At 42.9% G+C, this 22,951-nt stretch overlaps 1 protein-coding gene across 3 annotated transcripts in view; it reads left to right on the top strand.

The window, feature by feature from the left end:
• Nucleotides 1-22,951, top strand: part of ODAD2 (outer dynein arm docking complex subunit 2) — a 294,886-nt gene that overhangs the window by 143,296 nt on the left and 128,639 nt on the right. For all 3 annotated transcript variants that reach the window (XM_077491037.1, XM_077491038.1, XM_077491036.1), the window contains exon 12: nt 12,551-12,697. In XM_077491037.1, the coding sequence (XP_077347163.1) occupies nt 12,551-12,697 (147 nt within the window). The remainder of the gene's footprint in view (nt 1-12,550; nt 12,698-22,951) is intronic.

The following is a 22,951-nucleotide window of genomic DNA, read 5'->3' as shown; positions in this document are numbered from 1 at the left end:
TTCCGTTAACAATACTATGATATAATTCAAGGGGGTTGTGACCTGCCCCAGCCTTGGTATAATAACGACATGCCTCCATTCCTAATTTGTGTGAAAAAGAGGATAGAAATTAGAATGGGACTTTAAGTGAGGCATGTCAAGGAGTAGATAACTAGTTCTTTACCGAGAAAATAGATTTAATTTAATTTTGTTTAATGTCATAGCACCAAGTCAATGGTCCATAATGTCATAATTATATCAATAATCAATAATATACAGAATAGAGTAATCACAAAGGATTTACATAATAATATTCATATACAAATATTTTATATAATTAATCACTGGACATGATGGTACAGTCAATACAAGATAAATCGAACAATAAACATAATTGGTACAGTTAATACAGAGGTAAATGCATAGAAAAATATAACAATTTAAAAATGTAGGCATCCATTCGTTGGTAACTCAACGTTTCATGGCTATCAACTAATCGTTAGGAGTCAGATGCATGTATATACTGAAAAAGTTGAGATAATGGAACGTCCCAAATGTATTCTTATTTTTTTTTCTGGGGGGTGGGGATAGGGGAATGGGCCTGCTCCCATCCGTCTCTTCTCTTTTTTCTTGTTTGTCATTTAGATGGCCCAGGAGAATTAAGAGTATATGCTGCGGTAGAGACTCATTTTTGTATTTAAGTGCATGTTAGAGGATAGGTCCATTTGTGTACCTATATGTATTTTTTATGTATTTATGTGTATTTTGAGAATGTTTTGTATTTTTATGAATGACTTGCAGACTGTTTTGCAAAGTATGCAAGATTTTTTATCTGTAAAAATGTAATAAAAAACATTTAATAAAAGACAAAACAAAACCAACCAAAACAAGACAAAATAAAACAGAAAGGCTTCCAGACAAGTAAAGAGAGCAATGATTGATAAAAGTGGAGGGAACCGGCTGATGATCAGGATAAGAACAGACAAGCTGAGTCCAAATATAGTCCAAACAATACAAATGAATAATCTAAAGCATGAGCAGATCTATTGATCAAGCACAAACTTAAAGTTCTGGCCTCAATTTAAAGTCCACTGATGATGGTAGGTTCAGGGCTGCCCATTGTTAGATCAAAGTTACAATAAGTTAAGCATCCTATCTTATGAACCTTAGATTGATCCCATGGTTCCTCATATCAGTATCAGATCTCTTGTGTCCCTACATATTAGTGGCTTCTTCTGACTTAGGTATTACTTAAAGAGGAAGTAAACCCTGATGGGTTTACTTGCTCTTTGATTCCCTCCAAAGGTAAAGCATAATGGACTACTATGCATCACATAGTAGTCCATTATGTGTCACTTATCTGACACAGGAGCCAGTGAAGTCACCGCTGTCCCCTTATGTACGGGGCCTCCATCTTCTTGGTGGGTCTCGCTGCTCTGGCGCTGTCATTCGACGGAGCCGCGATGATGTCACTCCCGCGCATGCACACGGGAGCCGCCACTCGCAGCATATTTCCACTAACAGCGGCGTGCTCAGTGCGTCTGCGTGCTGCTGTCTACAGTGCATGCACTGTAGACAGTGGTGTCTGTCTTTTGGCAAATATCTCCTAAACCGTGTAGGTCAAAGTGCTTTGTAAGGGTTTACAACCACTTTAACCACTTCAGGACCGCCGTATTGCCATTGTACGTCAGCACAATGGCACAGGCAGGCAGAATCACGTACATCTACGTGATTGCCTTCCAGCGGGTGGGGGGTCCCATCGGACCCCCTCCCGCTGGATACGGCGGTCCGATTCGGTCCAGCAGCGATCCGTGATGAGGGGATGGCCGTTCGTTTTCGGCCACCCCCTCTGGATCGCTCCTGGCCAATGAGAAGCTTCCTCCCCTGTGTATTGTTTACACAGGAAGGAGGAAGTGATGTCATTCTCCTCGGGGCGGTCTTTTTGACCGGACTACGAGGAGAAGAGTAAAAGTAAGTCTGCACCAACACTACACTGACATGTAGGTACACACAGGCACACAAACCCCCCCCGATCCCCCCCCCGATCGCCCCCCGATCCCCCCCCGCCCCCCCTCCCCCCCCAGTCACATTGTCACTGATTGCATTGATCATTTCTTTACTGATCAATGCATTCAGTGTCAGTTGTGACAGTAAAAACTGTCAGGACAGTTAGTGTTAGGTCCAGGGTAGCCCCCTATCACCCCCCAATAAAGATTTAACCCCCTGATTGCCCCTAGAGTTAACCCTTTCACCCCCTTTTGCCAGTGTCACTAAGCGATCATTTTTCTGATCGCTGCATGTGTCGCTAGTGTCGCTAGGTAGCTAGTTATTTTTTTAGGTTCACCGCCAGGTTTTTATATCGCTAGGTACCCCGATATACTACCCAATAATGTTTTTAACCCCCTGATTGCCGCTAGTTAACCCTTTCACCCCCTTTTGCCAGTGTCACTAAGCGATCGTTTTTCTGATCGCTGCATTAGTGTCGCTACAGTCGCTAGGTAGCTAGTTATTTTTTTAGGTTCACCGCCAGGTTTTTATAGCGCTAGGTACCCCGATATACTACCCAATAATGTTTTTAACCCCCTGATTGCCGCTAGTTAACCCTTTCACCCCCTTTTGCCAGTGTCACTAAGCGATCATTTTTCTGATCGCTGCATGTGTCGCTAGGTAGCTAGTTATTTTTTTAGGTTCACCGCCAGGTTTTTATATCGCTAGGTACCCCGATATACTACCCAATAATGTTTTTAACCCCCTGATTGCCGCTAGTTAACCCTTTCACCCCCTTTTGCCAGTGTCACTAAGCGATCGTTTTTCTGATCGCTGCATTAGTGTCGCTACAGTCGCTAGGTAGCTAGTTATTTTTTTAGGTTCACCGCCAGGTTTTTATAGCGCTAGGTACCCCGATATACTACCCAATAATGGTTTTAACCCCCTGATTTCCGCTAGTTAACCCTTTCACCCCCTTTTGCCAGTGTCACTAAGCGATAATTTTTCTGAACGCTGCATCAGTGTCGCTAGTGTCGCTAGGTAGCTAGTTAACTAGGCTCCCAAAAAGTCCCCCACATGTGGTATCCCCGTACTCGGGAGAAGCAGCAGAATTTATTTTGGGGTGTAATTTGACTTCTGCCCATAGCATGTGTGAGCAATATATCATTTAGTGACAACTTTGTGCAAAAAAAAAAAAGTTTGTAATATTCCCGCAACTTTTGGCAAAATATAAAATATTCCATGGACTCAACATGCCTCTCAGTAAATAGCTTGGGGTGTCTACTTTCCAAAATGGGGTCATTTGGGGGGGTTTTGTGCTATTTTGGCATTTTATGGCCTTCGAAACTGTGATAGGTAGTGAGGAGTTAAATCAAAAATTTGCACCCTTAGAAATCCTGAAGGTGGTGATTGGTTTTCGGGGTGCCGTGCGCGACTAGACTCCCAAAAAGTCCCACACATGTGGTATCCCCGTACTCGGGAGAAGCAGCAGAATGTATTTTGGGGTGTCATTTCACATATAACCATGGCATGTGTGAGCAATATATCATTTAGTGACAACTTTTTGTAAAAAAAAATTTTTTTTTTTTTTTTTGTCATTATTCAATCCCTTAGGACAAAAAAAATAAATATTCAATGGGCTCAACATACCCATCAGCAATTTCCTTGGGGTGTCTACTTTCCAAAATGGGGTCATTTGGGGGGGATTTGTACTGCCCTGCCATTTTAGCACCTCAAGAAATGAGATCGGCAGTCATAAATTAAAAGCTGTGTAAATTCCAGAAAATGTACTCTAGTTTGTAGACGCTATAACTTTTGCGCAAACCAAAAAATATACGCTTATTGACATTTTTTTTACTAAAGACATGTGGCTGAATAAATTTTGCCCTCAATGTATGACTAAAATTTAGTTTATTCGATTTTTCTTATAACAAAAAGAAGAAAATATCTTTTTTTTTCAAAATTTTCGCTCTTTTTTCATTTATATCGCAAAAAAAAAAAATCGCAGAGGCAATCAAATACCATCAAAAGAAAGCTCTATTTGTGGGAAGAAAAGGACGCAAATTTCGTTTGGGTGCAATATTGCATGACCGCGCAATTACCAGTTAAAGCAGCGCAGTGCGAAATTGCAAAAAGACCTCTGGTCCTTAAGGTGTTTATTGGTCCGGAACTGAAGTGGTTAAGGTACTTAGGTATACTGACTATGGTATGCGTATCTGACAGTAGGTGAACTTACTTGGGGTTCTAGACAGATGCCCTAATACATTCTTTAAAACAAACCTGAGTCACCTAAAAAGATTATTGGTAAGAAGAACCATGTGAACTGCCATTTCTGAATTGTTTTTGAAAGTATAATTATTTTGGCTGCTGTCCTTTTCATTTTATTTCAGCATGGTTGGTCATTATTCCAAAAAAGCGTGTGCATTTGAGGTGACAATGTGCTTCACTGGCTCAGCGCTTGGTTCATATTTCTGTCATAGGAGGCTCCCTTTAACCTATAATTACCTCCTCCCTTTAGTTTCTTACTATAGTTATTTTACCAAAACAGAATAGTATGGGTCACAGCATACTGCAGTGGAACTTTACAGCATTACCCAAACAACATTCTATAACATAATTAGATTTAACATAATTATGTCTAATTTGATGTGACTCTGCTGCCACACCAACTCAATTGTCATTTCATTTGGCCTAATTTCCTTCTGAATTCTTAATCTTTTTCAGTTATTTCCACATAGCTTTTTCATAAATTTCAGGTTTTAGTTTACCTCAGTGACTTATGCCTCTTCCTATATTTCCAAAATAACACAAGCTAGACCTCCTGTACACATGTAATCGAATTAGCCGGCTGAGCTCATGACACGCTGTGGTCACAGCATGTTCTGTTTAGGTAAGGTTGTGTAGTTTAGATTTCCCCACAAATGTTTTCATGACTTAAACTGTTTGTTAGTTGGAGACAGGCATATTTCAGCCCTAAATGCCATCCCATGTACACTTCTCTTTGAAACAGCCGTCTTCCTTTTTCTGTTACCTCATAAATCCCTTTTGGCCACATGACCCTGCTAAAGATCAAGCAGGAGGCCAGCTTCCAAGCCTCAGCCAGCAGGTTGCTCTCTAAGGTCCAATAACACAAGCTAAATGTGTATTAGACAGTCTCAGCGTAACACTGTAAAATTTTTAATATAATAACACTCAAGCATGTAATTGCCATTGCTTAAGGCCTTATTAGTTGCTTTGATACTGTGTGGGTGTGATTCAAATGAACATTTTTCCAGGGTACCCGTGTGCTAGGAACATTAACTTTGCAACTAAAGTGTCATATTATGAGTTACGTTTTACACATTTTGAATACTGAAGTAAAATAATGCCACAGTTGTCAGATTTCCTAAAATAAATGTATAAACGAAACGGCCCACTATTTTTTCTTATGTATTTATGTAGTGTTGACAATTTACCGTATATACTCGAGTATAGGCCGACCCGAGTATAAGCCGAGGCCCCCAATTTACCCCCAAAAAACTGGGAAACCTATTGACTCGTGTATAAGCCGAGGGTGAGATATGCCTGTCCATCCCTGTGTGTGTGTGTCCATCCATCCATCCATCCCTGTGTGTGTGTGTGTCCATCCATCCCTGTGTGTGTGTGTGTCCATCCATCCATCCATCCCTGTGTGTGTGTGTGTCCATCCATGTGTGTGTGTGTGTCCATCCGTGTGTGTGTGTGTGTGTGTGTGTGTGTGTGTGTGTGTGTGTGTGTGTGTGTGTGTGTGTGTGTGTGTACATTTTCTACATTCCCTAAAAGAGAGAACATGCAAATAAAGCATTGCATAGGGGGAGGATGCATGAAGTTGAGAGTTCCTGGGACATTAAGGCAGTGGACTGTGGAACTGGAGGAAGTAGGAATGTCAGCAGCACTTGCCAAACAGGTGTGGTAGTGATCAAAGTATGCAGATGGCACATAATGTGTGTGTGTGGCCTTGTGTGTCCAGCCTACCTGTGTCCCGAGCCTCCGTCCCGTCCCGAGCCTCCGTCCGGTCCCGTCCCGTCCCGAGACTCCGTCCGGTCCCGTCCCGTCCCGAGACTCCGTCCGGTCCCGTCCCGTCCCGAGCCGAGCCGAGCCTCCGTCCGTTCCCGTCCCAGGATCACCGCTCTTCGTCGGCGCCCATTCCCCTGTTCAAATGCCGCGCCTCCCTGTCTGTGATAGGCGGAACACAATTTCCCAGCAGTCTGTGTTCCGCCTATCACGGACATCCTCTGATCCTCGTCCATAGTATGAGGATGAGCGGATGTCCGTGATAGGCGGAACACAGACTGCTGGGAAATTGTGTTCCGCCTATCACAGACAGGGAGGCGCGGCTTTTGAAAGTTAGAATGGCCGCTGTCTGTCTGCTCGACACGCTGTTCGGGCAGACAGACGGCGATGACTCGAGTATAAGCCGAGGGGGGCACTTTCAGCCTCAAAAAAGAGGCTGAAAATCTCGGCTTATACTCGAGTATATACGGTAAGCAGCACTTTACATACTGTATTCACATCAACCGCTGTCCTCATTGAGGTCTTAAGGTCCCTACATCACATGCATTTAGACAATTATTCTACCAGCAGGTCTTTGGAGTGTGGGAGGAAACTTTAGTGTCTGGGGGAAACCTATGCAAGCAAAGGGAACACCTGCAAACTCCATGCAGATAGTCCTGGTTGGGAAGCAAAATTAGGGCCACAGTATTGAAAGGGAGGAGTACTAAAATTTTAACCCTAAAGTTAACCTCTACTTTCCCCATGAATAAATAAATAGTATTAGTTAGACACCTTCAACTAGACTTGTTCTCTAAAGTTGAAGATGTTTTTCATTCATTGAACTAGCTGCATTAGCTCTTAGTTTCAGGAAAATACGCCATCATTTATAGCCACCCGAAAGGGCTTTCATTACCATCTATGAACTTCACGTGTTAACAATAGTTCACACCTTCAGTCAAATGTCTTGAACAATTAGCACGTGTTCCAGACTCTATGGCACCCTGGTGACTGCATAATGGAACCAGAAAGGGTAGTTTTGCAAGTTCTCACACTTACTGTCATGTTTTACTGTCATGTTCTTGGACAATCAACTTCTGCTTTGCCACATTTCATGGTGACTGAGTTACCCATTCATCTATACTGGCGTATGCTCCTAAAACTCATTACATCTAAGTCCTTGTACACACGGTCGGAGATTCCGACAACCAATTCCGTCTGAGTAATTCCGACGGATTAATCCCGGAAGAGGTCAGACTAAGTTGTCGGAAAATCCGATTGTACATAACGTGATGACGTCATTTCGTTAGACGGGACTACGTTCAGGCTAGTAGCCAATAGCTTTGGTCTAGGAATTTGATGGCACTTTGTCCATCGGAGTAGGCTACACATGATCGGAGTATGTCCGATAGGAGCATTTTGTCGGAAAATTTTACCGGCAAGTTGGAAAACTTGGTCCGTCAGATATTCCGACGGAAACAGTCAGATGCAGACCACACACAGTCGGAATATCCAACAAAACGGTCCGATAGGACACATTCTGTCGGAATCTCCGACCGTGTGTACAAGAGCTAAGATTTGTTAGGTGCATTATCATCCATTGTGGTACACTGCAACACATGTGCTTTTTTGTGTTGCCTTAGTGCTTCGGGGTGCATCACAATGTCCTGCATGTGCATTAACAATGACATATAGATGGAGCACCCATTTGCTTTAACACATTCCCACTCAGCTTAGGTTGGTACCCTTAGACTTACCAAGTACTATGGACACTGGATCCTCCCCTGAGCACCTCTTGGGAGTGACTAATATCTGAGCACTCCTTGGGAGTTCCCAGCCTGGCAATGGTTCCAGAGAGCAGCCTTACCCAGCACCAGTTAATTTCTAGAGGTCGTCCCGATCTTGAGGTTTGGAGAAAGATAAGTCCAAACAACAGAAGCTTTTTCACTCTTTGCTGAACCAGTTGGTTTACATATTTACTTCAGTCATCCCAGGGGTTACATCACAACCCTTCTAGGTTGCAAATTGATAAAGAGAGCAGTAACAAGCAGAGAACCATGTCGAGGAGCCCATACTATGTTAGGGGGTTTTCCTGTATCCCATCCAAAGTGATGTGAGTAATCCCAACAGCACTTCACCTTTCCTCCCTGCTTCCCCCTTAATGTAAAGTTCCCAGCAGCTAGAGCCTCAATGATTACATCTCTGTAATGACCCGATCCTTAAAACTCTTCCCAGATGACCAACCGAATTTTGACTCCTGCTAGACTTTATATACAGAGATCTTTCCCAGGATTCCCCACATGGACAGGGACAGCACTACCTCATTATCTATGGCTACACCCCACTTAGCTTGAGGCTCTGAAGAAGGTGCTTCTTCAAAACGCATTAGCCAGCAGTGGCCTTGATGTCCTCTCCTTTGCCATCTGGAGACTGTTGGTTTCAGGACTGATCACCACAATTAGGTGGCTTTTACAAGCATTATTTCTCCACATGTTTGTGAGTAGTTTTATTTTGTTTTTATCAATAAATGTACTTGATATGATGCACAAGGCCGGTGCACCCTCTTTCCTTTATTTTTTCTTCACACCCCACTTAGGCCAGCCATACACGGTTTGGATCTGGGCCGGTTCAGCAGCCCCAGATTCAACCATTAATGGGGGGCTGAATGTACCAAGTTAATTAATCGATCAACTTGGGTACAACCAGCCTGCTGGATTCACTTGCGATTATCGCTAGCGGCTGCTATAGCTGCTAGCAAAAAATCACTTTTTTCTCCCGGTGGGGACAGCTTCCACTGCCCCCCCTCACTGGGAGAAGACAATTGCTCAGCAGGAGGAATTCCCCCAACAATACTGTCTGTGTTGATGAGGGAATCGTGCAAATGTGTTGCAGGAAAGACATTTGGACCGTCTTTGGCCTGCCTTGCCCTTCTGGGAGCCTAGCAGCTAACTGGGCAACTACACAGCCTATCCTAAATAGGAGGGTCTCTGCCTGACCCTAACTATAGTGGCACCTGGGGCCAGTTTGAGGAACCACACTGGGCAATCTTGTGTCCCTGCCCTACAGCAGTAAAGCACACTGCAACGGAAAGGTGTGAATGAGCCCTGCAAATATACATCAAATATTTTCAGGTCTGCTAACCTTCAGTAAATCAACTTCTTATGCTCAGTGCTGTCAAATTTATATAAAAGAAACTGACCTGTCCTTCAATCCAGTTTTCAGTATGATATTTATGGAAATATGTTGGAAATATGGCTTGTCCTTTCCTAGTTCCAATAGTAATTGCTTTAGTTACCATAAATGACTTTAGCAGTTCAGCTCCCCGTGTTATAATTTTCTGGGTCAAAAAGAAAAATACAAATTTAGAAGAATTAACCTTCCGGAACGTTTACTTCTGATTGGCTATGATGAGAGGCTTGTGTGGCACAGAGGACTATTTTCTGTAACTGCCTTGAGGTCAGCTGGAGTTTAGGCATGGGATGTACTGCATAGTGTTAATAGCAGATTTCTCTTTTTCCATTTAGTCTGGTCATTTTTCAGCTTTAGAAGGAAGACAGACTTATCAAAAATTACCAAAACTGCCTGGGAATTGATGTTAACAATAAAAAAATGCATCTTATACATAGTCTGCTGCAAGTGAGTTAGAAGGCAGCACCATCCAAAACTGATGTTTGAGTTTTAAGTGGCCTACTGAGTACAAAAGAGTTTGTTGTACTTTAGATTAATTGGGAAAGGGTTTTAATTCCTGTAAGCTTTTGATTTCTGCCTGTGACCCCAGTTGGGATATTTCTGTTAACTTCCTGTCCCTGTTACATCAGAGCAAGTAATGGGGCAGCCAATGTCACTGGACAGTAATACAAATTCCAGAAGTTTTCTCCCTTCCCCATTCTACTACAGGTTTGCTTGTCTTTTAATTTTATGTATTTCCCCATTGGGAAGATTTTTCATTACTTCCTGTCCCGACACAAACAATATTAACCACTTCGCGCCCAGGCCAATTCTGACATTTCTCTCCTACATGTAAAATTCCTCATTTTTTTGCTAGAAAATTACATAGAACCCCCAAACATTATATATGTTTTTTTTAGCAAAGACCCTAGAGAATACAATGACACTTGCAACTTTTTATCTTGCACGGTATTTGCGCAGCAATTTTTCGAACACGTTTTTTTCAGAAAAAAAACTGTTTCATGCTTAAAAAAAAACAGTAAAGTTAGCCCAATTTTTTTGCATAATGTGAAAGAGGAGGATACGCCGAGTAAATAGATACCCAACATGTTACGCTTCAAAATTGTACGCGCTCGTGGAATGGCGCCAAACTTTGGTATTTAAAAATCCCCATAGGCGACGCTTTAAATTTATTTACTGGTTACATATTTTGGGTTACAGAGGAGGTCTAGGGCTAGGATTATTGCTCTCGCTCTAACGTTCGCGGCGATACCTCACATGTGTGGTTTGAACACCGTTTTAATATGTGGGCGGGACTTACGTATGCGTTCGCTTCTGTGTACGAGCTCACGGGGACAGGGGCGCTTTAAATTTTTTTTTTTTTATTGTTAATTTTATTTTTTCGTTTTACACTTAAAAAAAAAAAAATTTGATGACTTTTATTCCTATTACAAGGAATGTAAACATCCCTTGTAATAGGAATATGGCACGATCGGACATATTTACAGTGAGATATGGGGTCAATAAGACCCCATATCTAACCTCTAGGCTGGGAAGAATAAAAAAAAAAAGATCCTGGCTTCCTAGCCAGATCGGTGCCGTTAATTTGAATACAGAGGCCGGGCGTGACGTCATAACATCGCGCCCGGCCTCCGAACAATCATAGAGACTCCGGGGATGATCTGGTCCGCCAGAAATCTCAATGGTAACTTGCTGGGGCCGGCGGATCCCGTGACCGATGGAAACGGTGAGTCGGTAGAAGCACAGGAGGGCGGTGGGAGGGGGGGCGTCCCCTCCCGCCGCTCGTAAGAATGATCAAGCGGCGGGACAGCCGATATGATCATTCTTGTGGTGCAGGGAATCGCCGGCTGAAACTGGCAATATCTGAATGATGTCTGTGGCCTCAGGCATCATTTAGATATAACCACTGAAAGCCCATGACGTTAATAGACGTAGTATGGGCGCCAAGTGGTTAAAGTGGGAAGGGCTCTAACCCTTTGCACTTTATCAAAAATAAAAAAAATAAAAAATTTATGAACTTTAAATTACTTGCCATCTTCTTACAACTCTTGGATTGGCAGGATATATGTACAATGTCCGTCTCCAAACACAATAATGATGCCACTCTCTTGCTGTGTGACATAACTAAATTGCTTATGCTTCCTACTGCCTGCAACAGACAGACAACATCATCTCAGCCTAGGCAACATCACTTCACTGGAGTTCACTGACTGATTTTTAATGACAAAAGGTAGAGTGTCTTTGAAAAAAATATACCTTTTTGTTTGTTGATACCTAGTGGATGACACTCTTATAGTAATGGCAATGAGTATGGTTGTAGCTGATTTTAATTGTATTGAGGCCCTTCAATCATTTGGGCAGTGAGCTGGGTGCCCAGTCTCAGGGTCTACTCCTAGACACCTGATCCAACTTCACAGATCCCAATAACGTTTCGCTGTATATAGTGTAAAGTGATTTTGCACATTGGTGATAAAAATCTACATACAATGTGATATAGATAAATAAACAGTGATCAAAAATTATGTGAAAGGGACAAGATATAAGGTGTGCATCTAATTGTGTGAAAATGACCATTCAAAGAACGTCCTAGTCCATATAAAAATAGGCTCATATAAAGGTCCACTTCTCAATAATGTAATATCAAAACCCAACTCCCTTCTATGGTGGATATCCAATGGAAACTGAGCTCTCAGAACTCGCACCTCAATTCTGCAAAGAACAAGCATCCACACCAGGCCTCTATCCTTTTATCCGTTCATCCTTCAAAATGGCTTCCTCATCCAGGAATAGTACACCAGGTGAATTCCAGTATTGGACAAACCCTATGTATTTTTATCACCAATGCACAAAATCTCTTCACACTATTTATTCTTTGTTGTGTTATGTGAACACTTTTAGGTTTTGCAGCAGGTGGATTTTATTTGCACTCTTTTTTCGCTATAATTATATATTTGTTTACCAATATTATTTCTTCATTTTAGTTGAGTTGCTTGGAAAAAAATTTTGGTAGCGCGAAGGCTTTATTACTATATATATGTTTCACTGTATATGACAGTAGTGTTCTATTGTATTTTTGACAGAGTGTCTGAACCACAAGTTGTCAGCCAATTGAAAATGTTTTTTTTATTTTTTTATTTTTATTATTGAAATCAATAAAAATAATTGAAACAGAAAAATACATACTGATAATGTATATTGTGACATGTCAAGAATTATTTATGCACAACTGTAAAGTTACTTGCTATGTATATACAATTAACCACAAAAGTAAATTATACCAGTATCTTTTTATTACTATTTTTGTTTTTATTTTGATTTATTATTTTATTACTTGCATTATTGTTTTCTGATTACGTATTGTAACATTATTGTTTATGCTTTTGTTTAGGGAGGAAACCAGACAGCCACTGTTATTGCTCTATGTTCAATGAGAGATTTTAATCTTGCTCAAGAAACCTGTCAGCTGGCTATAAGAGATGTTGGAGGACTAGAACTTCTTATTAACTTGCTAGATACAGAAGAGATAAAGTGTAAGGTATGAAACCTCTATTAAATTAAGTGTGTAGCAGATATAATTTTCTTACTTTTAGTTACATAAAAATGAAATATAATATTTCAATCTCAATATATATATAAATATATATATATATATATATATATATATATATATATATATATATATATATATATATATATATATATATATACAATATCTCACAAAAGTGAGTACACCCCTCACATTTTGTAAATATTTTATTATATCTTTTCATGTGACAACACTGAAGAAATGACACTTTGCTACAATGTAAAGTAGTGAGTGTACAGCTTGTATAACAGTGTAAATTTGCCTCAAAATAACTCAACACACAGCCATTAATGTCTAAATCTGAGTACACCCCGAAGTGAAAATGTCCAAAGTGTCAATATTTTTTGTGGCAACCATTATTTTCCAACACTGCCTTAACCCTTTTGGGCTTGCAGTTCACCAGAGCTTCACAGGTTGCCACTAGAGTTCTCTTCCACTCCTCTATGACGACATCACTGAGCTGGTGGATGTTAGAGACCTTGCGCTCCTCCACTTTCCATTTGAGGATGCTCAATAGGGTTTAGGTTCTGGTGACATGCTTGGCCAGTCCATCACCTTTACCCTCAGCTTCTTTAGCAAGGCAGTGGTCATCTTGGAGGTGTGTTCGGGGTCATTATCATGTTGGAATACTGCCCTGCGGCCCAGTCTCTGAAGGTAGGGGATCATGCTCTGCTTCAGTATGTCACAGTACATGTTGGCTTTCATGATTCCCTCAATGAACTATAGTTCCCCAGTGTCGACAGCACTCATTCCTTCCCAGACTATGACACTCCCACCACCATGCTTGACAGTAGGAAAGACACTTGTCTTTGTACTCCTCACCTGGTTGCCGCCACACACACTTGACACCATCTGAACCAAATAAGTTTATTTTGGTCTCATCAGACCACAGGACATGCTTCCAGTAAACCATGTCCTTAGTCTGCTTGTCTGCACCAAACTGTTTGTGGGCTTTCTTGTGCATCATCTTTAGAACAGGCTTTCTTGTGGGGCGACAGCCATGCCGACCAATTTTATGCAGTGTGCAGCGTATGGTCTGAGCACTGACAGGTTGACCCTCCACCCCTTCAACCTCTGCAGCAATGCTGGCTTCACTCATATGTCTATTTCCCAAAGACAACCTCTGGATATGATGCTGAGCATGTGCATTCAACTTCTTTGGTCGACCATGGCGAGGCCTGTTCTGAGTGGATCCTGTCCTGTTAAACTGCTGTATGGTCTTGGCCACCGTGCTGCAGCTCAGTTTCAGGATCTTGGCAATCTTCTTATAACCTAGGCCAGTGATGGCGAACCTTGGCACCCCAGATGTTTTGGAACTACATTTCCCATGATGCTCATGCACTCTGCAGTGTAGTTGAGCATCATGGGAAATGTAGTTCCAAAACATCTGGGATGCCAAGGTTCGCCATCACTGACCTAGGCCATCTTTACGTAGAGCAACAGTTCTTTTTTTAGATCCTCAGAGAGTTCTTTGCCATGAGGTGCCATGTTGCACTTCCAGTGACCAGTATAAGAGACTGAGAGCAATAACACCAAATTTAACACACCTTCTCCCCATTCACACCTGAGACCTTGTAACACTAAGGAGTCATATGACACTGGGGAGGGAAAATGGCTAACTGGGCCCAATTTGGACATTTTCACTTAGGGGTGTACTCACTTTTGTTGCCAATGGTTTAGACATTAATGGCTGTGTGTTTAGTTATTTAGTTATTTTGAGGGGACAGCAAATGTACACTGACTACTTCACATTGTAGCAAAGTGTAATTTCTTCAGTGTTGTCACATGAAAATATATAATAAAATATTTACAAAAATGTGAGGGGTGTACTGCCTTTTGTGAGATACACAAGATTCTGTGCGAGTGATTCTCAGCCTCTCATACACGTCCAACCATCCGCTATGACGTTCAATAATAAGATAGCCAGTAATAATGCTATCCACCACTAGAGGGTGTCACACTATGCACTTAGGGACTGCATGGAGAGAAAGTGCTCACTGCATGGAGCCACAACCAGAGAGGTCTCATTTAGTGAAGTAATTTATTGAAGTTTAAAATCCACATAAAACAAGATCAGTCAAATTGCCAACACAGCAGTGATTAAGCACAGGGTAACAATTCAATTGCTAAGATCGAGGCCCTGAAGTGGCGGCGTGACATCAGCACGCAAATCCCATCCTATTGCATTTCGTGCAGGGGCACGGTCTCTTAGGAAGCCTTTCTTGGACACTAAAGGACACTACACTATATATAACATACCTTTACCTTGGGGACTTTAATATTTTAATAACTATTAGGGTCATATTGGTCATATCATGTAATCTATGTTTATATATTTTGAGGTATTTTTCCTCTATTTGACACTGCATTTCTATATCTGTGTCTTTATTGGGTTGTGTATATATACCTTCTGCTAGCTGCCTCCATATACTTCTAGTGCAGACTTTTTTTTCTCTATCAGAAAGAATAGGATACCCGCTTATTTTTCAAATCTCCAACATAGGCTAGATGTAGATTGGTAGTTCAAGTGGAGACATTGGAATGGATATTCAAACTCCAGCGCTTCTTAAAATACACTAAAAAAGCTTACAAAGGGAGAGAAATTCCTGCCCCCTTTTCAAAATCACCAACTTTAATGACATCCCCTTCACATACAAAGACTTTGGGATAATCAGTTTGTACATCCTCCCCATGCAAAATGTAATTAAACGCCTTTTTTATTAGCTCACTACACATAGAAGACACATCTTCAGTCCAGCTTCCTCAAAAGTCCTGGCAGTGTTTTTCTACAGCAACAAGTTTGTCCTGGACAAAGTAGTGTACAAGTCTCACATTCACCCCCCTTCTCCGCTTACATGTCCATTGCTTGTGCTCCAAGCCTCACTCTGAGTCCCACAACACTCATTGTACTCCTCCTGTGCCTCCTCCGCTTGTCCTATGCACAGAGATCTCTCCAGTATCTACTGTCCTCAACAGGTCATCTACACGCACTCTGGGGTTACCACCATCTTCAACGATCCAGCTCCCAAAATCAACTACTTCAGGCAAATACTGCCCAGGCACAGAATTTACTTGATTGTGTCATCTCTAAGTCATCATTAGAATTCAGGAAAAGATGCTCATCCTTGAATGTCTGAGTAAAGATGGCCCTAAATAATTAAATTAAATAGAGCACCACAGCAGCCAAACATCTAACACATTAAGAAGAAGACCTCTTCTATCTGGCTATCGCGGTGATCCATTTGCTTTAAGACGATTCAGGAAGTCAAAAACATGACAAGATGATAAGTAGAATGCTTGTTAGTCATCTTGGTTCTTGACAGCTGGACATAGGGTTGGAGGACAAGAATAGAAAGAGAGTTAGAACAAATAAAACAAAGAAAACCACAACATTTAAAATGCAGTGCAACAAAAACAACCAAATGTAGCTGCATAGGGGTTTGGTGCTGATTACTGAAGATAAGATAAAGCAGAACCTTTCTTTATCCTCAATTTTCTTGTAACAAATAAATAAAACAATGGGGGGGGAGCATAACTGGAGATTAGGGAGTATGCCCCCTCAGTAGCGTCGCCCCCAAACCCCAACATTGAGTGTAAGGCACTTGTGTGTATGTGAAGAGCTAATAGGGGCTTGTCGGCCATTCCCTCTGTAGGAGCCTCCATGTAGTTCCTGAATTACCACAGAGGTGAAAACCTCCCATATGAAGAAGTAAAAGTGAGGTTGAGAAGTCTCAGATAGCTGGGTTTGATATTTAGAGGACAGGGTTACGTTTATTCTTTTGCATAGGTGGTGGTAGTGGGATCACGGAGAGTCCCAAAGGACTGTAGGGTTAAGGCGTCTGTAGCTAAGAGTGATCCAGCAATGTTGGGTTGTCTCCAGAAGATAGATGTAGCACCTAGAGAGTTAAAGTAGTATTCTTTAAAGATAGATGGGTCCAAGGACTAAGTTAGTAGGGTAGGTTTGCAATTAGTGGGTCTATGTTCAATGAGAGTTGAGCATGGCATCATTAGAGATTAAAAGGGAGAGTGGGAAATAACATTACAAGACGGGGTTTGGCAATTTGTAGGAAACAGTGCTTGGCATGTTTAGGTCTTGTGGTCGAGGTGTGCAGAGTCTAGGCAGCAGTATATAGGTTCCTGGAGGCTAGTGTGGTCCAAGGCAATTGAAGGAGGAGCTGTAAGGAGAGGGCCCCCAGCCAGGAAGTATTGAGGTCTGTATGTTCAGTTATTTGCAGAATGTAGGTAAGCCCTCTGTAAAACACAGTGTTGCAAATCTGCTATCTCTTCTGGTAGTGAGGTTAGAGGGGAAACCCCACCTTTATTGAGTTTAGTTGTCACATAGGTTTGTTAAAAGCGCTAGAATAGGTTTTCTTCTGCTGGAGTGTGAGCCAATAGAGAAATTGGTATAGCTGTATAGGGGCACCATCACATTCCAAGTGTCTGTTGATGTGACCCTTTTGCATGATCTCCTCTTTGAGGGTGATCTTGTGTACCCTGAAAATTACATCACATGGTCCAGGTGGAAGACAGCATGGTTGGAAACACAATGAGCGTGGTCTAGCTTTATGTATTGAAAGGAAGAGCCTCCTAGTAATTACCCCTGCAGGGTTTCAACTTTGTCATAGTTGAAGTCCTGAAGGTGTAAGTTCTGACGAAGTAAGCTTATGTCAGAGTACCTTCACCCTCACATCAGAAATAAAGGGCTGAGTTGTCCATGATGTCTATCCCATTTTTAAATAAATGTTTTTTATACTTTTTTGTGTAAGTATAGATCTATATTTGTCTCAAGCATGTCTGAATCAACTAATTGTTGACTGACTTTCTACCTCTTCTGGAAGTCTGTTTCAAGTATCAACTACTCTTTCAGTGAAATAATACTTTCAAAGATTCGTTTTTAACTTTTCTCCTGCTAGTTCGAGGTCATGTCCCAATGTCTTTGATCTTGGCTTCATAATGAAAATAATGCCCTCCTTAACCTTAATAGGTGAAAGTCATTTTTGGTAGGCATCCAGTCAGTGTACTTTTTCCAAGAAATGCATTTTTCCAGATAAGTATCTGAATCAGTGGAGTAGTTGAAAGAGGGTTGTGACATTTGGAGCTTGGTTTACTGTCTCGTTATTCCTCTACCACTGTGTAGCGATAATATGGAGCTGGGTGGGCTGGAAAGCAGGCCATATCTGCTATGAGTGAGTAGAAAGGAACTGTTGCCAGGTCTTCCACAGAAGAATGGTGGTCTGTGCTTGTTTGCTGCCTCATCTGTAAGTGCTGCTGGTAGGAGGTGAAGAAGGGAGCCTCCTTCTCAGTACTTACACTGTGTGTCACCTGCATTTTCCAGTGCCTGTGGAGAGTCAGGAGAGGCCTGGGAGAAAGGTGAAGTGTGGGGGCCAAAGGCAGTGGGAGACTTGCTAGAGAGGAGAGAGATAGGATTAGATAAAAAAATGTGTGACTTCCTCCTGGCGTGATTGTACCGCCATATTGGATCCAGTCTGGAATTGCTGGGAAATGGAGGAAGGGGTCTTGAGGTGTTTGGGTTTGCATCTTATGTTTTGAGTTTTTACAGTGGTGGGCGTAGTTGTATTTCGTAGGCTTAGGCAAGAGAGACTATAAGGTGCATGTGTGCTCACATCCATGCAAACTATGTTCCCTTTTTCCTTGAAACTTTGCTGTAATAACAAGTTTGCTTTAACTTTCCCCAGCATTATTCCCTGTGCTGTAGATATGTTAATATTTTGATACTTCCCATTGGGAGCCATCCACTAACACTATGTATGGCTATGGGCTCTTATTGTTGGCTTCTCTTACTGGGAACCAGTCAGAGAGGTTCCCAGCCATGTGATCACTACAGTTTGTCAAATATGTGGCTTCACCAGCAAAATAAACTCTCAAATTCCAGATACCACTCCACTGGCTGTGTTTATCTGTGTAATACATAATAGTTAAAAAAACAAAAATGTTTTGTTTTGTTTTTTTAACGTGTCAGCCTATGATAAAACACAGTTTTTTTGTTTTGTTTTTTTACTAAAATTGTGTACCATATATATTCTTATAAATATATATATATACACATATTATCAAGTTAACCAAAGCATGGTGAAGCTGTTAATTATGGTCTGGACATCTAGACATCAACCATAACTGCTGGTCATGAAAAGGTTTAGGTTAAAGTGGTGTTAAACCCAAAACCAAAAATGTAATAACATCTTACCAATCCTTTTTTTTTTTTTTTCCACATTAGGAATCCTATGCAGGAGACTCAATCACCTTACAGCTCATTTATATCTCAGCATGGTTCCTCATCATCGTGGCTTATAATTATTATTTTCACTATTCTTTATTAAGTTTTCCATCAAAAATTACAAATCGTCCTAAAATGCAGCTATACAACAACAGCCTAATTTTATTTCTTATCCTTTTCCCCCCTTACCCCTGCCCTCCCTTCCCCCTCCCCCTCGCTCCCCCCCTCCCACCACCTCCCTCCCCCTTCATGCACAAAAGCACAGAAACAACAGTAAACCACCACTATAACACCTATATCTCCCTCTACTAGTTCTTTCTAATCTATAGGGTATCCCAACTCATTTATCCAGGGCCTCCAAATTTCTTTCCACTCTCTAAAATTCCCTCTCTTTACATATAGTGTCTTCTCTTTCCATATTAATTCATTAATGCTTTGGGTCCATTATCCCACCAAAGGGGCCCTCTCAGCTTGCCATCTTTGCGCGATCAGTCTACGCGCTTGAAATAAACAGCGTACCACTGCCGCCGTAGTATTTTTTCGTTCTCTCTGCTCTTGCCTACAGCCCAACACACACAGAATCGGGTCCATTACCAGTTCTAACTTAAAGATCTTATTAATACTCTCCACCACGTCTCTCCAATACCGAAATAACTTCGGGCAGCGCCACACCATGTGCAAAAGGTCTCCCTGTCCCCGACATCTAGGGCAACTGTCATCTGCTCTCCTACCAAACCAACATAATCTCTTAAGCCGCGTACACACGGGCGGACTGTCTGGCCAACTTAGTCCGCCGAAACACATTTCAGCGGACAGTCCGCTCGTGTGTGGGCTTCAGCGGACTTTTTCAGCGTGCAGTCTGGTGGACTAAGTATTTCGGAATTTCCGTAATACTGTCCGTCGGACTCGCATTTCGGCGGACAATCCGCCCATGTGTATGCCAGTCCGCCGTACTTTTAAAATGAGCGGACTTTTCCCGCCCGGAGAAAAGTCCGCTCATTTCGAGCGCGTCTCCAGGTAGGCGGGGCCCGCGAAGGAGACGTCGCTGACCCCGCCGCCTGGTATGGACTTAAAGGGGAACCCCAACGCTGAAAAAAATCGGCGTGGGGGTCCCCCCCAAGTCCACAACAGACCCTTGTCCGAGCACGCTACCCGGCCGGCCAGGAAAGGGGGGCGAGCGAGCACCCCCCCCCCTCCTGAGCCGTACCAGGCCGCGTGCCCTCAACATGGGGGGGTGCCTTGGGGAAGGGAGGGCTGCGCGGCCCCCCCCACCCCAAAGCACCTTGTCCCCATGTTGATGAGGACAAGGGCCTCTTCCCGACAACCCTTGCCGTTGGTTGTCGGGGTCTGCGGGCGGGGGGCTTATCGGAATCCGGGAGCCCCCTTTAATAAGGGGGCCCCCGGATACCGGCCCCCCACCCTATGTGAATGAGTATGGGGTACAATGTACCCCTACCCATTCACCTGTAAAATAAAAGTACAAAAAAAAACACAACACACGAGATAAAATACTTTATTGCACAGCTCCGGGGGTCTTCCGTCTTCGGGGGTCTTCTCGCCAGACTCCTCCGCTATCTTCTTGTAGCTCTTTTGCTAGCGGAGGAGTCCGGCTTTCTTCCTCGCCGCCGGCCTCTTCTCCCGACTTCGGGGGTCTTGTCCCCCTCTTCGGTTCTTCTGCCGGGCCACTGCGCCTTCTTATAGCTCTTTTACAGGCGGTGGCCCGGTCTTCTGTCGCCGCCACCGCCGCCTTCCGTTCTTCTTCTTCTTCTTCTCCAGGAGATGTTGCCTCGACAGACAAGGGTCTGTTGTGGACTTGGGGGGGACCCCCACGCCGATTTTTTTCGTCGTTGGGGTTCCCCTTTAAGTCCATACCAGGCGGCGGGGTCAGCGACGTCTCCTTCGCGGGCCCCGTCTACCTGGAGACGCGCTCGAAATGAGCGGACTTTCCTCCGCGTGTGTGGGCGAGTCCGTTCATTTCAAAAGTAGGGCGGATAGTATGGCAGACTTAGTACGCCGTATTAGTCCGCTCAAAAAGTGGTGTGTGTGGTCAAGTCCGTTCATTCGAAAGTATGACGGACTGTCCGTCGGATTGTCTGACGGACTAAGTTGGCCAGACAGTCCGCCTGTGTGTACGCGGCTTTGGGTGTGTAATAAGCCCTATGTACCAGCATCAGTTGTGAGATCTTTTGTGAGGGGGAGACCGACGTCACCGGCCCCAGCTCCATTATTCTCCTCCACTGCACATCTGATATTTCCCCTATATCCTCTTCCCACTTCCTCTTCAAGTTCGGATGGTCAATTTCCTGGTTGGAATTCGTACCTAGCTGCTTATATATTCCTGAAATACACCCACTTGCCCTATCTATTGTAAGTAACTTCCAAAGTAGAGGTGTTTTATCCCACCGGGTGGCATATTTACCCCAAACTGTGCTGCTAAAGCGTGTCTCACCTGTAGGTAACTAAAAAATTATTGTTGTGGTATATCGTAGATCTTTTTTAAATCCAAAAATGTCCTTAAGACCCCACCATCATAAAGTTGGATCAATTTGGTTATAACATTCCTTTCCCACGTTTTAACCTTACCTATTAAATAATTCCGGTAAATTTTTATTATCCCAAAGAGGTGTAAATTCTGGAAGCCATGTATAGCCCATTTTTAATTTCACCGCTTTCCATATCTTACCCAGCATCTTAGTTACCGAGTTATTATACTGAAAGGAGTCTGCCTCCAGAACCTCCGCTATAAATTCATGTGGGGCTCCTATCATTCTGATCCCTCCTTTTAAATTTCTTCCCTGCTCCGAGTCGCAACCCGCCAAATGCTGCAGCTGCGCCGCCAGGTAATAATTCCTAGGGTGTGGCACCGCCAGGCCTCCTCTATCTATTGGTAGCTGCAACGTCTGGAGTCGTATCCGGGCCGTGCCTTTCCTCCAAATAAGCTCCCGGAAGAGGGTCTCCAATTTTTTAAACCATTTTTTACATATCCATACCGGTGCGTTATGTAAGACATATAGCAGCTGTGGCATCCATATCATCTTAATCAGGCTGCAACGACCCATCACTGATAACGGGAGTTTACTCCAGATGTTGCACTTATACTTAAATTTATTCAAAAGTGGAATTAAATTTTTATTAATATACTAGTCGGGGTTCACTGTCAAATATATACCAAGATACTTCATAGCATCTACCACCCTCACCTGTAACCCCCCCAGCGCAGCCGCAGCATCCAGGGACTCGACCCGGAGCAGCTCAGACTTCCCCCAGTTTATAGCCAGCCCCAAAAAATTTCCAAAGCCCTCTACTAGGGTAACTGCCTGCTCCAGAGACGGACCAGTGTCTCCCAAGAAAAGTAAGACATTGTCCGCGTATAACGCGATCTTTTCCTGTCTCTCCCCCTTTCTTTGGAATCCCTTAATCCCCGGGTTGGCCCTAATCGCTATTGCTAATGGCTCTATGGCCAATGCAAAGAGCAGAGGAGACAAAGGGCAACCTTGCCTTGTCCCTCTGCTCATTTCGTTCTTTTAAGAGTATCTACCATTAACCCTTACCCTGGCACTAGGGGCATTATACATCATTTTGACCCAGCCAATAAAGGAGGGGCCCAATCCTATTTTCTCCAACACCCGCCAAAGATACTTCCACTCTAGGCTATCAAAGGCCTTTGTTACATCCAAGGACATTATAGCCCTTGCCCCCATGTTCTCTGAGGGAATCTGCATGTTTAAGAAAGTCCTTCTGATATTCATACTGGTAGACCTTCCCAAAATAAATCCCGTTTGGTCTGGGTGTACTAGCTTTATAATGAATTGATTCAACCTATTTGAAAGTACCTTGGCCAAGATTTTTTCATCCGAATTCAATAGCGAGATTGGCCTGTACCAATCCTTAGATGTGGTGGCTGCACCAGTTTGCTGTTATTATGCTTTTCCCCTTTTTTTGCACCTGATGATCTTGCCACTGTCATG

The sequence above is a fragment of the Lithobates pipiens genome, unplaced genomic scaffold, assembly GCF_037356315.1.
Source record: "Lithobates pipiens isolate NorthernLeopardFrog02 unplaced genomic scaffold, aLitPip1_a1.2 Scaffold_19, whole genome shotgun sequence".
Lineage (NCBI taxonomy): Eukaryota > Metazoa > Chordata > Amphibia > Anura > Ranidae > Lithobates > Lithobates pipiens.
The sequence above is the reverse complement of the archived record's forward strand: the minus strand, read 5'-3'. Positions and strand labels throughout refer to the sequence as shown.